The sequence below is a fragment of the Chenopodium album genome, chromosome 6 (assembly GCF_948465745.1).
Source record: "Chenopodium album chromosome 6, dcCheAlbu1.1, whole genome shotgun sequence".
In the NCBI taxonomy this organism is placed as follows: Eukaryota; Viridiplantae; Streptophyta; class Magnoliopsida; order Caryophyllales; family Amaranthaceae; genus Chenopodium; species Chenopodium album.
This window is the reverse complement of record NC_137839.1, coordinates 11,771,113-11,786,619: the sequence shown is the minus strand read 5'-3', so window position 1 is coordinate 11,786,619 and position 15,507 is coordinate 11,771,113. Positions and strand designations below refer to the sequence as shown.

At 37.6% G+C, this 15,507-nt stretch overlaps 1 protein-coding gene across 1 annotated transcript; it reads left to right on the top strand.

The window, feature by feature from the left end:
• Positions 1-12,352: 12,352 nt before the first annotated feature.
• LOC145636678 (uncharacterized) lies at positions 12,353-15,138 on the top strand. The gene is made up of 7 exons (XM_081688241.1): positions 12,353-12,431; positions 12,670-12,877; positions 12,961-13,121; positions 13,167-13,619; positions 13,730-13,959; positions 14,150-14,384; positions 14,480-15,138. The coding sequence occupies exons 1-7, from the start codon at positions 12,353-12,355 to the stop codon at positions 15,136-15,138; spliced, it is 2,025 nt and encodes a 674-aa protein (XP_081544367.1).
• Positions 15,139-15,507: the final 369 nt, after the last annotated feature.

Sequence of the window (15,507 nt, the reverse complement as noted above, 5' to 3'; positions counted from 1 at the left end):
GGGAATGGGGAAGTTCGAGTGAACAGTTGTATGAGAAAGAGAAGTGAGAAAGAGAAAAAAAGAGAAGAGAAAGAGAAGAGAGAACAGAGAAGTGAGAAGAGGGAAAGAGAAGAGAAGAGTAACTAGTTGGGTGACTAGTTCCTCAGGGTCTCAAGTTCGTAGAGGAACTTGAGTTTGAGTCGTTAGCTTGTAGTAGGTTCATTTGCCCTATTATAGTGAAGATTCATTTTCCAAAATCCCAAGTGGTCGTGGTTTTTCTCCTTGTTAGGGCCAAGGAGTTTTCCACGTAAAATCTCTCTTGCATTCTTTAGTTCATTTAGTTAATCTTTCAGTTCCTTTAGCTAACTTAAGTTTAATTCCGCAAAAAGTTTGGCTAAATTCTCATACTACAATTCAACCCCCCCTTCTTGTAGTATTCTTTAAAACAACAATTGGTATTAGAGCCTAACTTCTATGAAAATCAGGAAACCCTGAAGAAGAAAGGTCTTGGAGAAAATGAATACTCATGAGAAGCTCGAGGAAGGATACTCAACACAGAGGCCTCCTATGTTCAATGGCAAGTTCTATACTTACTGGAAGAACCGCATGGAGATCTTTATCAAGGCAGAGAACTACCAAGTCTGGAGGGTCATCGAGGTTGGTGATTTTGAAGTCACCAAAACTAATGCTCAGAATGAAGTAATCCCTAAGCCTATGTCTGAATATGAAAAAGAGGACTTTGATAAAATGGAAATAAATGCTATGGCTGTGAAATTGCTCCACTGTGGACTTGGACCTCACGAACACAATCGTGTTATGGGGTGCAAGAACGCTAAGGAAATCTGGGATTTGCTGCAGATTACTCATGAAGGAACTAATGAGGTTAAGCGCTCAAAAATCGATCTACTTATGTCTAAGTATGAACGATTTGAAATGCAGCCTAAGGAAACCATTCAAGAGATGCTAACCCGTTTTACTAACATCATAAATGAGTTGGTTTCCCTTGGTAGACAGATTCCTACAGATGAGCAGGTTAGGAAGGTTCTTAGAAGTCTTCCACAAGATGAGAGATGGAGAGCTAAGGTGACAGCCCTTCAGGAAACGAAGGACTTTACAAAGTTCAATATTAAACAACTAGCAGGTTCTCTCATGACTCATGAGCTACATCTTGGAGTCAACAATGAACCCATGAGGAACAAGGGATTGGATCTTAAGGCTGATGAGGAGGAAGACTCGGAAGTGGACGAGGATGAGGCTGCCCTAATTGTGCGAAGATTCAAAAAGATGTTCAAGAAAGGCCGAACCTCAAGGAACTTCGGGAAAAAGACCTCAAATCCAAAGCCTGACTACAACTGCCACAAGTGTGGATCCCCAGATCACTTTATCAGAGACTGTCCCCTTTGGGAAAATGATAAAGGAAAAGGAAAGGCTAAGGAACAGGGAAGAGAAAAATTCAGCAAAGCAAACTATCAGAAGTCAGACATGAGGAAGGCCATGATAGCAGCCTGGGGAGACTCAGAAAGTGAAGAAGAAGATGATGACCAGCCAGAAGAGGAGACGGCCAATCTTTGTTTGATGGCCAAATCAGATGATGAAAAAGCTTACCTTGAGGAACTCCAGAAAGAGGTATTTCTTGATCCTAAACAGCTTAAAACTCTCTCTAAAGATGTCTTAATAGATATATGTCTTGAAGAAGAAGAATTCTTTAGAGATACATGTGTAAAGTTGAACAAATGTGAAAAAGCTCTTAAGGTTTGCAAAGAACATGGTGCTTGGTTGGAAACAGCCTATGCCAAGTCTCAAAGCAAATTAAGAGAGCTTGATTTTAAATACAAACACATAACTGAGATAGTTGATAGGATTAAGAATGAAAGTATTCTTCTGAATGTTGAATTAACTCAGTATAAGCTCATAAATTCTGATATCAGTTCTAGCAGTTCCTCAAGCGATCAGTTGCTTAAATTCAATGTTGATTTTGAAAATTTGAAAAATGAGCTTTCTACCTTAAAAAATCAAAAGGATCAACTTGAATCAGAACTGAATGCTAGAAAGGATAGAAGTATTGACCCAAAAGTCATACCTAAGTGGATAGCTGAAGCTCAAGGAAAAAGAACTGAAGGCCTTGGCTATATGACCAAGAGGAAAGGTAAGCAAAAGAAATATGTTGAGCTTCCTAGCATGAAGGTATGCACTTTTTGTGGTAAGTCTGGACATCTCTATGGACAATGTAGAATAAGAGAAGAAGCTGATAAAAGAAATGTAAAACAAGTGTGGGTCAAGAAAACTGATATTGCATCCACGTCTAAGGAACCCAAGGAAACCTGGGTTCCTGATCCTAATGCTTAGTTTTCTTGCAGGTCCTAGTGAGGGGGAACAACTCGTGGTATCTCGACAGCGGTTGTTTAAAGCATATGACAGGTGATAAATCAAAATTCCTCTCACTAGAAGACTACCTTGGAGGAACAGTAACCTTTGGGGATAGTAAGAAGGGCGAGATCATTGGAAAAGGCAAAATTGGTAGATCAAAATCTCATTCCATTGATAATGTGTTCCTGGTCGAGGGCTTAATGCACAATTTGCTCAGTATATCACAATTTTGTGACAAAGGAAACTCTGTAAGTTTTACTTCTGATTCTTGCAGCATCATCAACAACAAGTCAGGAAAGGTTGTTCTAGAAGGAACAAGAAGAGGGAACACTTATACAATTGACCTCAACTTAATCCCAAGGAACAACCTTACATGTCTGAGTGTTGTTGAAGATGATCCCCTGCTATGGCATAAACGTTTTGGACATGCTAGCTTTTCATTACTGGACAAGCTAAGGTCAAGGAACTTGGTTGTGGGACTTCCTATTATCAAGTTCCTACAGAACAAAGTTTGTGATGCATGTGTGAAAGGCAAGCATGTTCGCTCATCTTTTAAATTGAAGAAAATGGTGAGCACTACAAAGCCTTTGGAATTAATCCATATGGATTTGTGTGGTCCCATGAGAATTCAAAGCAAGAGTGGCAAGAAATATGTTTTGGTTATTGTTGATGATTATTCTAGATTCACTTGGGTTATTTTTATTGCTAGTAAATATGAAACTTTTAACGAGTTTGTTGCTTTTGCTAAGAAAATACAGAAAATCAGTGGTCACTCCATAGTCCATCTCAGATTAGATCACGGAACTGAATTTGAGAACTCAAGATTCGATGAGTTTTGCAGGGAAAATGACATGAATCATAACTTCTCAGCTCCAAGGACTCCCCAATAGAATGGAGTTTTAGAAAGGAAGAATCGAACCCTTGAGGAAATGGCTAGAATGATGATGATTGCAAGTGGATTGCCAAGGAACTTCTGGGCTGAAGCCGTGAATACAACATGTTACATCCTTAACCGGGTAACAATCAGAAGTATCATAAACAAGACTCCCTATGAACTATTCAGGGGAAGGAAGCCAAACATATCTCATCTTAGAGCCTTTGGTTGTAAGTGCTTTGTACATAACAATGGTAAGAAAAACCTAGGGAAATTTGATGAAAGAAGTGAAGAGGCCATATTTCTAGGATATGCCTCTGATAGCAAAGCTTATAGAGTTTACAATAAAAGCTCAATGTGTGTTGAGGAAATCATTCATATAATCTTTGATGAAGTTAACCAGTTTGTGAGTGTACAGGAACAAGAAGATGATAATGATTTTGAAATTGGATTGATAAGAGACAGGGATGAAGAAGAGACCCAAAAGCAAACCAAAGAAAAGCAGCCTGCTCCAGAAGAGGAACATCAAGAAAATGAAGAGGTTCCTCAACCAGATGAACAGGTGAATGAGGAACAAGCAGAAGAAGCAGAAGGAACAGAACCAGAAGCTCCTCAAATTGGAGTTCCAGCAAGGGAATTTCAACCCAGTCCATTCAAGTATCAAGGTTCCCATCCTACTGATCTCATTATCAGTGATATAGGAAAAGGAACTCAAACAAGATCACAAATGAGGAACTACTGCGCATTCCATGCATTTCTGTCCATTCTAGAGCCAATAAATCATCAAGAAGCCTTGGGAGATGCTGATTGGATAGTGGTCATGCAAGAGGAACTCAATGACTTCGAAAGGAACAAGGTCTGGCACCTTAAGCCAAAGCCTAAGGGAAAGAAAGTAATTGGGCTTAAATGGGTGTTCAGGAACAAGCTTGATGAACATGGCACCATAGTAAGGAACAAGGCTAGATTGGTTGTAAAGGGCTACAACCAACAGGAAGGTATTGATTTCGATGAAACCTTTGCTCCTGTAGCTAGATTAGAAGCTATTAGAATCCTAGTGGCTTTTGCTTCTTTTATGGGTTTCAAACTCTATCAAATGGATGTGAAGTGTGCTTTTCTAAATGGTTTCTTAAATGAGGAGGTGTTTGTTGAACAACCTCCAGGTTTCGAAAATCCAAAATTTCCAAATCATGTTTTTAAGCTTGATAAAGCTCTCTATGGGCTCAAACAAGCTCCAAGAGCCTGGTATGAAAGGCTTTCAAAGTTCCTACTGAAAAATGATTTCAAAAGAGGAAAAGTAGACAAAACTCTTTTCCTTAAATCTCAAGGAACTGATTTGTTAGTTGTACAGATCTATGTAGATGATATTATATTTGGTGCTACTAACAATGGTTTGTGCAAGTACTTTGCTGAGCTAATGGGTGGTGAATTTGAGATGAGCATGATGGGTGAATTGAATTTCTTCCTTGGACTTCAAATAAAGCAAACAGCTGAAGGAATAATGATTCACCAACAGAAGTATATCAAGGAACTTCTGAAGAAGTACAACATGGAAAATGCTAAAACAAATCATACACCTATGGGAACAGCAACAAGACTTGATGAGGATCCACAAGGAACAAGTGTGGATCAAACCACTTACAGAGGTATGATTGGTTCATTGTTATATCTAACAACCAGTAGGCCTGACATTTCCTTTAGTGTTGGATTGTGTGCTAGATTTCAGTCTAATCCTAAAGAATCACATCTAACGGCTGTCAAGAGAATTTTGAGATACCTCAAAGGAACAGATGACCTGTGTCTGTTCTATCCTAGAAGTGATGACTTTATGCTTAGAGGATTCACAGATGCTGACTATGCAGGTGACCTAGTCAATAGGAAAAGCACCTCAGGTATGGTTCAGTTCCTTGGCTCTTGTCTAGTTTCTTGGGGTTCCAAGAAACAAAATACTGTTGCATTATCTACTGTAGAGGCTGAGTATGTAGCAGCAGCCGCTTGTTGCTCTCAAGTCCTCTGGATAAAACAACAGTTACGTGACTTTGGTATTAAATTTAATTGCATTACTATCTACTGTGATAACACTAGTGCAATTTGCATATCTAAAGATACAGTCCATCATTCAAGAGTTAAGCATATTCATATAAGGCATCATTTCCTTAAGGATAATGTTGAAAAGGGTTTGATTAAATTAGATTTCTGCCAAACTGACAATCAAATTGCAGATATATTAACAAAACCCTTAAATAGAGAAAGGCATGAGAAGATGAGAATGGAACTTGGGATGATTAAGTTATACTGAGAAAATGCATCAAGTTCCCTCAGGTATGAAACTCAAACTGACATGCTTAATCTGTTGTATACTGTGCACAAGTGTTATATGTTTAAATATATAGTTAAGACAGGTTGTGAGTAGGAGTAATATTTACTAAGGGCATGAAAATTTGGAAGTCATAGAATATGAAGAGTCCAAAACTGGTTGCATGAGCCTTGTTGATTTGTTCCGTGTATCAAGTTGTATTTGCAAGTGTTCTTCATTGATAAAATTCAAGAGATAAAATTGTTGTGTTTATCTATTTTTCAAAATTCCAAGTTCTTTTTATCTAAACACAAAAATCGGATGAATGCATCTAAATTCATCATTATCTTTTGTTCAAAAAGTAGCCCACTTACATTACTCTCTAAAAACACGGTTTGCATTTCCCTAAGCAATAAATATGTGTGTCAAATCAACTAAATTCACTTCACCCCCCAAACGACACCTCACTTCACTTATTTACCTCCACCATAAAAGATGTCAGCCTCACATAAATTTACACCACACAAAAATTACCTTCTCTCTCATCACTCCGATCAAAACTATTCTCCAATGTCTACCTCTCCAAAAACCCAAATTGAAGCCAACCTTAACACAAACCCAATTCCAGAAATAACCATGGAAATCCCACCGGAAATTAAACCCATTGATGACTAAGAGCCTCCAAAAGTGGATTCAACCACCGAATCCCAGTCTTCTCGAAAAAGGAAGTCCGATGACATGCAAGAAGAAGAAGAAAGCGCTCCGGAACTAGGGGTCAATTACCGAGACAAGCCAGCAGCCATGAAACGGCAAGAGAAGATCAGTGATCACTTTGTGACAGGTTTGGCTATTAATCTTCCTTGGTGTAAGTCTGTTAAGTTGTATGAATTGCTCGATTTAATTGAGGCTCAAAATTGGGTGAATTTGTTGAGTCAATGCTTTAATCGGAGTATGTATGTTGATGCTATGAGGGATTTTTTCAAAAGTTTCAAATATTCTAAAGGTGTTATTCGTTGCTGTGTGTATGAAAAAGAAATTGAGTTTGATGCGATGTACTTGGCTGAGTTGTTTGATGTTCCTAATACTGGATATGACTTGTATTTTAAGAGTAATGTGATAAGGAACCCTCTTCCTGATGCAAACATTGATGAGATTGTATAGTTTCTAGATGGAGACCCGGAGGAAACCTACATAAATCACAATGACCTAACCCCTCTTGATAAAATTCTGCTAAAATTCGTTTTTAATGATATTATCCCTCGAACCCAAAAGAGAGACAGTGCCAACAAGCTTGACTCTATTCTCATCTACTGCCTAGCCAAAAAGATACAAATTAACTTTCCCTCCATCATGATTCAACACCTTTCCCACTGTGTTCCAAAAGGATGGAAGGTGGGATATGGTAACCTACTTACCTATGTTTTCGAAAGCTTTGGCAACCCCTTTACTAATAAAGAACCTCTGCCCCTCAAAAACACCGAATACATGCAATCTATTTTCCTTGAAAATCATAAGATGAAGGTTGTGGATGGATGTTTTGAAGTTGTGCTGGAGGAAAAGGAGAAAAGGCCTAAGGAAGTAGGTGGACTAGCTGAGGGGGAAGAGGAGAGAGCCACTGGGATCATAGAGGGAGTGGTGCGGGATATTCAGGAGGAGGAAGAGGAAAAGGTGGTTGAGGAAGTGACTGAGACAGGGGGAAGGAAGAAAAGGAAGAGTTTGAGGCTGATGAAGAAAAAGGAGCCCTCTGCACCCATTTGCATTGATATGACTGGGGTGCAAGAGGAATTGCAGAAAGTCTCAAGCTCTCCTAGTCTGGGCAAGTATGCATCTGCAAGAACAGGTTTCGCAGCTTTCAGTTCCCCATCAAAGGTTCCTAGCGAGGATGTCAAGGAGATGAAGGATATGCTCCTGAAGGTGCCGAAGGAACAAGAGGATTCAAAGCAAAACATGGCAGAACTGAAGAAGAGCATGCTCATTCTGAGCACTGAAGTCAAGAAGCTGGTCTCAAGCACTGAACAAGGGAGACAACCCATTGTGAAGGACATAGTGTCTCAAATCAGCAAGAAGCTGGAGGATCTTGCTGTTGATGATGACCAGAGCACTGCATCTTAACCTGTCTTTCCTTGCAGCTTTTCTTTATGTTGATGAAACTTATATTTTATCTGCTTTTGGGAACAATCTTTAAATTTGGTCTGTAATATTTTTGGGCACTTTTTAATTTCTTTTGGCAAACTTGTGAATTTGGTACATTTGGCCGATGCTTTTAATCGGTTTTGGATGATGAATGTCTATGTTTCTTTTGCCTATATGCTTTGTGAATGTTTTCTCTCTATGCATGCTTCTTGTCTTAACACTAAACCACTAGCTGGTGCTGTGTTATGGTATACTATATACTTGTGTGTTAGTTTTTGATAATGCCAAAAGGGGGAAAAGGATGCAAACTATCAAGGAAACTTAATCATTTTATGGTCTCTGTTCGAAATCTTCACAAGCTGCCTAATCTCTACAAGCAGGTATAATGTATATACAAGTTTTTTTTTTTTTTTTTTTTTTCAAGTTCTTCAGTTTTCCTTAAATTATTTATTTATGCATTGTTTTTATTTCCTTAAACATTAGTTCCATTATGCATTGTATTTTGTTTTTGCATTTCCTTTCTTTAGAAATAAAATGGATCATCTCTGTTTCCTTGTAAGTAAGTTTGGTTTGTTTGTCATCATCAAAAAGGGGGGATATTGTTGGACTTAATGATTTTGATGATGACACAACCTCACTTACTTACAAACTAATAAGTGCTTGATTGTTTAAGTGTGTACTCAGTTACAAAGACCAGGAGAATGAAGTGTCTTGTAAAAATACCATGAGGAACAAGAAGGCCAGAAGCAGAGCTAGCCATAGAGAAGAGTTCCCTCACAGGAACTGGCGCTTCAGAAATGAAGACTGGAGAAGAGAAGTTCCTCCTAAGGAACAGAAGCCTCGGAGTAGAAGCTTCATCAGAGAACATGAAGACTAAATATATTTTATATTTTAGGATTTATGTAAGTATAAGATATTAAGTAGCATTCGAAATATTGTGTGGAATTGGTCTTAAAAAGATAAAATTGTGTAGGCTAGTTTTTAGGAAAGTGGTTAAGTTTTTAAAGCTTATCTTTTTTTACCAAAAAGATTTTATTTTATTTCTGATTTTCGAAAATATCTTTAGAAAATAAGATCTCCCACGTTTTTCTAAAAAGCTTGCGGCCTACTCCTCCATGATCTTCTTTAAGTCATGGTCTTGCACATTGAGGAGTTCATGTTTCCTTAATTTTAGGAACATGATCTTCTTAGTGGGTTTGAGTAGTGGCGTTGTGGATTTGCTGCACAAAGAAGTTTTTCCTAAACGAATTTTTGTCTATAAATAGCTGTTGATTTCTGTTGGAAAAACTTACCCTTGCTCACATAAGTTTTCTAGCTTTTATTCGAGTCAAGTGTCAATTCCACACAAGTTCATTAGAGTGTGCTTAATGTTCTTATGCTAGAGTTTGTTTCCTTTCGAGTTGTAATTTGGGGAATGGGGAAGTTCGAGTGAACAGTTGTATGAGAAAGAGAAGTGAGAAAGAGAAAAAAAGAGAAGAGAAAGAGAAGAGAGAACAGAGAAGTGAGAAGAGAGAAAGAGAAGAGAAGAGTAACTAGTTGGGTGACTAGTTCCTCAGGGTCTCAAGTTCGTAGAGGAACTTGAGTTTGAGTCGTTAGCTTGTAATAGGTTCATTTGCCCTATTATAGTGAAGATTCATTTCCCAAAATCCCAAGTGGTCGTGGTTTTTCTCCTTGTTAGGGCCAAAGAGTTTTCCACGTAAAATCTCTCTTGCATTCTTTAGTTCCTTTAGTTAATCTTTCAGTTCCTTTAGCTAACTTAAGTTTAATTCCGCAAAAAGTTTGGCTAAATTCTCATACTACAATTCAAACCCCCCTTCTTGTAGTATTCTTTAAAACAACAACAGTAAATGTTTTTAACTATTTATAAGTAAAAGTTAGTAAGGTAAAGTTTTGATAATTTACAATTATTATAAATAGTTACAAATAGTAAGTGAATAAAGCTTTCAATAACAAATTTAATTATACTAATTTATAATGAACACAACATAATAAATCCCTTAAAGATTAACTCGGACCAATAAAAAAATTATAAGTTACTTAGTTGCCCGCATTAGAAATATCACCGACTAAACTAGTTAATATCCATGTTACAAGCACTACATGATTCATAACAAAGAAATTTTTACAAAGATCCCACAAAAAAGACGACTGTTTTTGTTTGTAGTGGCCACAACTAATTGTAATCGTGCACGTATTAATGCCTTAAAAGTTGCAGCCACAAGAGAGAAACGTTATACTTGTAGTGACAATAATAGTTGTGTAGGATAGCTAGATTAATGTGCACACAAACTCTTTTGTTTAAAAAATTAGAGGATTCTTACTCTTCAACCTTTAAAATGGTGAAAAGTGTAATAGATATCGTCTTTTTTTATCTCAATATGTTGTTTCCTTACATGTAGTTCACTTATTGTTGTTGATGTATATGCATGCATTATTGCTGACTAGAGGATAGGTCGATGTAGACGTTAGACTTGCATATTCTCATAGACAGCTTGGATTTTAGATAAATAATATGATCCACCAGCTCATTTTAAGTATAAGTAAATACTCATATGATCTTTCCACTCTCTTCTATGATGTCATGTTTTGATTCTTATTTCAAAAAAATTAATACAAAGTAGTTTATTATGCTTTACTTTGGATTTTCTTGAAAAAAAAAATTCAAAAAAAAATTGTGAATAAGGTCAAGAATCTTAAGATAGTATTTGGTTATAACCTTTTCATGTCAATTTGAAATAGTTAGCAGATGAAACCCTTTACAGTGTGTTTGGATAACATAAGAGGAAGGAAAAAAGAGGAGGGGGGGGGGGGGGGGGAGGGAAAGGGAAGGGAGAGATTAGAATTAATTAATTTTAAGTGAATGCATCTAATCATGTACGTCATATAAATAAAAAAATTGAATGCAAATCATATTACTAATTCAAGCCTTGTTTGATGTATTAGAGTTGGGATTGAATTAATTCAAAGTGAATGAATCTAATCATTTCGTATATAAAATATACTGTATATTGATTGCAAACAAACAATTCAAGTATGATGGTAGTGTTTCTTTTGAATAGGGGTCCTTAATCATATTTTGAGTCTTATTTTAATATGTCTATTATCCTTGAGTGTGTTATACAATTTGCATTCATCAATGACTTTAATAATAACTTTAAAGTTTGATGCTAACACTAGTAGAATTAATTAAATTGATAATGTCAACTTTTAGAAAATTATTGTTCACAAGATTTTTAGATGAGACATATTATTCCAACCAATCTAAACTCATGCTTTTTCGACTAAAGTATGTATCATTGCTTCATTGGTTAATCGGCTCCCTTAATATACTTACGAGTATATGCAAATAATTCAAAGTAGTTTTTGAACCCCTTAATGTCTTACGGCACTTGCTATTGGGTGCAAAAGTTGCGATGATTTTGCTTCCTAAGTGGAGTTTAATATATACGGAAATTTTACCAAATGCCACTAACAAATTTAAAAATTCACCAAATGCCATCGTACTTTTCAGAATTCACCAAATGCCACTCACAAACAATAAAATGTCACATCGTGCCATTAAACAGGCCTGGACGTTAACAGTCCGTTAACGCGAAATGACCTCTATGTGCCCTTATTGTCTTTTATGGTGCCCTAAAGTGCATTGACTCTCTGACTTCTAAAATTTAGATTAAAAAAAAAAAAAAATTCCCTTGTTCTTCTTCTCAAACCTTCCCCTGTTCTTCGAGCTTTCAGCATCACTCAGACCTTCAAATCCATAAACAAGAAAGAAGCTTTCTTCGAACACCTGAACGAAAGACGCAATTACATTGACGCTTTATCGTTTGCTGAACTTGGGCGAACCTAAAAATCGGTGAATTCTACTCGGGGTACTAAAAGTAAAACGCTTGAGTTCAAATTTTTTGGGGGTGCTGGAAATAGCAATCAAGGCAATATTTTCACTTTCGATCTTCATTTCGCGCTTTGATTCTGAATTTTTTATCGAAAATTGAGTTAGGGTCAGGGTTTTATGAAATGATCAGTTTTATGCGCTTATTTGAATTGACATGTGTGATTTATTATTAAAATTCATGTTAAAGATGGTAATTTGTGGGTATTGATTTGGCATTGATATGAATTTTGGGTTTGTAAAGTGCTTGAAATTCAATTTTGGCAATGTTGAATTGGTATGTTGTTTTGTGATATGACTGAGGTGTTGGTATGTGGTTGTGAATTTGAATGATGTGTGTTGATGTTATGTGTAATTTGTGGATGAAAGGATGAGTAGAGTGTGGCTTGATGTTCATTACAGAGATCAGGGCTTTGATGTGTTGGTTGATGATACTGACAAAACAAGTTTAATTGACTTGTATGAGTTCATGTTTGAGAATTCTGTGAAACAAAATGTGATCCTACCCAAATGCTTCACTTTGTTTGTATTGCCACCTAGAACTAATAGGAAGTTGGAGTTATCTGGGGACAGGGACATGCTTAAAATGTGGGAGTGGTTTCAGGGTAAGGAGACAGTAGAAATATTCTTGGAGGAAGAGCAAAGTCCTAAGCAGGTGTTTAAGGATGCTGAGGCTAATTGGAAAAGAAGGGTTAAGGCCATGGCTGAGACAAGCTAGATTGGAGGAGAAAAAGGCCCAGGAGAGAGAGAGTTGGAGGAAAAACAACCTTTTAAAGTTGCAGTTGAGGTGCTTGTTGCTAATGTTGATGGTGGTGATATGGAGTATGTTAGAGTGTTTGACACTCCAGGAGCTGATGAGGTTTTCCCAGGGGCATATCAGCCTGAGCCTGAACAGAGTACTCAGCCTTCCGCTCCACCTAAACACCCTTAACAAACTTTTCCTTTGAACCAGCCCAAATCCTCAAGTGGAAGCAAAAAAAAGGACTCCTCAAAAAATGAAAAAAACAACACCCAAAAAAAGGTCAAATGGAAGAACCCAACCCTTCCCTCCCTCTCAACCACAAACAACCCCACCACCTAAACCACCACTTTAACCTGAACCAAAAACAATCCCACCACCTCAATCACCTGAAGCACCAGTTTCACCTCCACTAGTTGAACCTCAAGCAGAAACAATTGAACCTCAAGCAGAACCAACTGGAAATGCTATGCCTCAGAAATCCAAAAAGGTGGGTAGGTCAAGACCACCAGACTTCAGAACAAAAAAAGAAGAGTGGGAAAGGGTTGCTGGGGGAAGCAATGAGCAGAGGGTCAGTTTAAGGAGATCTGAAAGAAGTAGGAGGTCACCATCTAGGGTTTACACTAGTGAGGATGATAGATCTAATGATAAGACAATGAGGATTCAGATTACATATAATATGGCAGTGAAGACTTTGATGATGATGATGATCTTGAGGACTTCATAGAAGAAGAGGAACAAGTTGAATGCCTGTATGATGACATCCTAGACAAACAATTTGAATATTACCTTGATGGGAGCCAAGCAATGGATAAGACATATAAGAATGGCAAGGTTTGGAGACACTGTGAATTTGGTAGCATTAAACTAGAGGCATAGCTGATTTTTGCAGACAAAGAGTCATTCACTGAAGTTTTTAAGGATTTTTGTGTACAAGAAGGGTTTGGAGTCTTCGTTGAAAAGAGTGACCCTAAAAGGTTTATAGCAAGATGTGCTATTAATGGTTGCAACTGGAGAATTCATGCTTCAACCATGGCTGACAAAGTGAGTTGGGCAATCAAGACATTGACAGGGGAGCATGCAACCTGTGGCAGGCTTGAGATAAACCCTATTGTTAGCTGTGATTGGCTTTGTAGACATCTACAGTCAGATATTCAAGCCAATCTAGACATTCCAGTAGATTCTTTGCAAAGAATCTGTATGGAAAGGTACATAATTCGTGTGAAGAAAAGGTTGTTTTACATGGTGAAAGAAGTTTCCAAGGAGATGATTCATGGTGGATTTGGAGAGGCATACAGTCTCCTTCCAAGATATGTTGATATGGTGAAAGAGACCAATCCAGGAAGTTATGCACTAGTGACATGGACACAATTATCTGCAAATGTCCAACCCTAGGTTTAAGGCATGCTTCTTCTCCTTTGCTGCCCAAGTTAGAGGCTTTTTGAGAGGGTGTAGGCCTATATATCATTGGCATTGATGGGGCCCATCTAAGTGGTTATTATAAAGGGATTCTGCTAACAGCAGTTGGAATTGATGGGAAAAATGAGATCTTTGTGTTTGCTTATGGCATAGTAAGCACAGAGAGTGTTGAGACTTGGGGTTATTTTATGAGGAATTTGAAGTGCCTTTTTCAGAAAGAGAGATGCAACAGAGATGATTGGACTTTTATTTCTGACAGGATGAAGGTAACTCGGAATTTGTTGTGCATTTTTTTTTCAAAGAGCACAGTTCTCCTTTCTCACTTGTTATATGCCTATAAAGGGAGTTGATGTAGCAATTATGGAGACATTCCCCAGAGCTAGTAGAAGAATATGTTGTCAACACTTGTATAGCAACTGAAAAACAAATGGTTTTAGTGGAACAACTTTTCACAAGCTCTTTTGGGTTGCTGATGATGCTCACAATCCATATGTCTTCAACAAAGAAATGGAGAAGATTCATGCTTACTATCCAAAGGATGTTGAGTACTTGAACAACACCACTGAGGTTTGGTCAAGGCATCAGTTTGAGCCAGCAATTTGTTGTGACCATAACACAACAAATTTTGTGGAATCATTCAACTCTTGCACCAAGCCATACAGAGATCTACTGGTGTTAAAGCTACTTGAAGGTTTAAAAAAGCATTTTCTCTCTTATTAAATCAGTTTATGAATGCAATTTCTACCTTTCTTTAATGTAATTTCTATCTTGCTTTCTATTTTGCAGCTATCAGGCAATGGTGCATGAAAAGGATGGCTCCAAGGTTTGATAAAGCAACATCAATGGGAGATGGGGAGATCACTGAGTATGCAACTAAGATCTTGCAAACAAGATCAGATGAGTCTAGGTTCTGCTATGCTACACCATGTGGGGGTGATGAGTTTGAGGTGAGGGATCAAAATGTTTACTTTCCCATTAAACTTGGGGCTGGAACTTGTGGTTGTAGAAAGTGGCAACTTTCAAGGATCCCATGTAAGCATGTGCTTAGGGTGATTTACCACCAAAAGATGCAGGCTATAGATTTTGTGTCACCTTATTTCAAAGGGAGGGCATACAATAGCACTTATGCTAAGCATATGCACCCAATGCTTGACCGAACCCAGTGGCCTTCATTCAACCTCCATGACATACTACCACCCCCAGTAAAACGATCTGCAGGCAGACCTAAGAAGAAGAGAAGAAGAGGTGCAAGTGAAGCAAGAAAAGGGAAGAGGCATAGCACAGTTAAATGCAGCCTATGCAAGGAGTTGGGGAACAACATGTTGACATGTGTTGCAGAGAAAAAGATTGCAGCAGCTGAAGCAACAAGTGCAACAACCAACAACAATGCAGAAGCTGAAGCAAGCACTTCAAGGCCTAAGAAGAGAGCAAAGAAAGCTACTTGAGCTCCAAACCCCTACCCTTTTGACTGCACATCATACTTGTTAATGTAGTCTAGTTGTTGAACAATATAATTCCAATGTGTGCTGTGTTGTGTTGGTATTTTTTTGGGAAATATTTTGTGTAAATAGACAAATACATTGTCAACAGTGGCCTTAATTTTTTGGATGAACAGTGGCCTTATTTTTTGGATGAACATGATTGAAACATGAAGAAATATATGGAAGACATGTTCAAGTTAACACTTTATTCAATTTCATCTTAATTACACTTTGTTCACTTCATCATTACAATCACAAAAATCACACACATCAATACACCTAATTTCAAAACAGAATTTAGAACTTTTTGTTGATGTTTCACTTTCTTCTTCA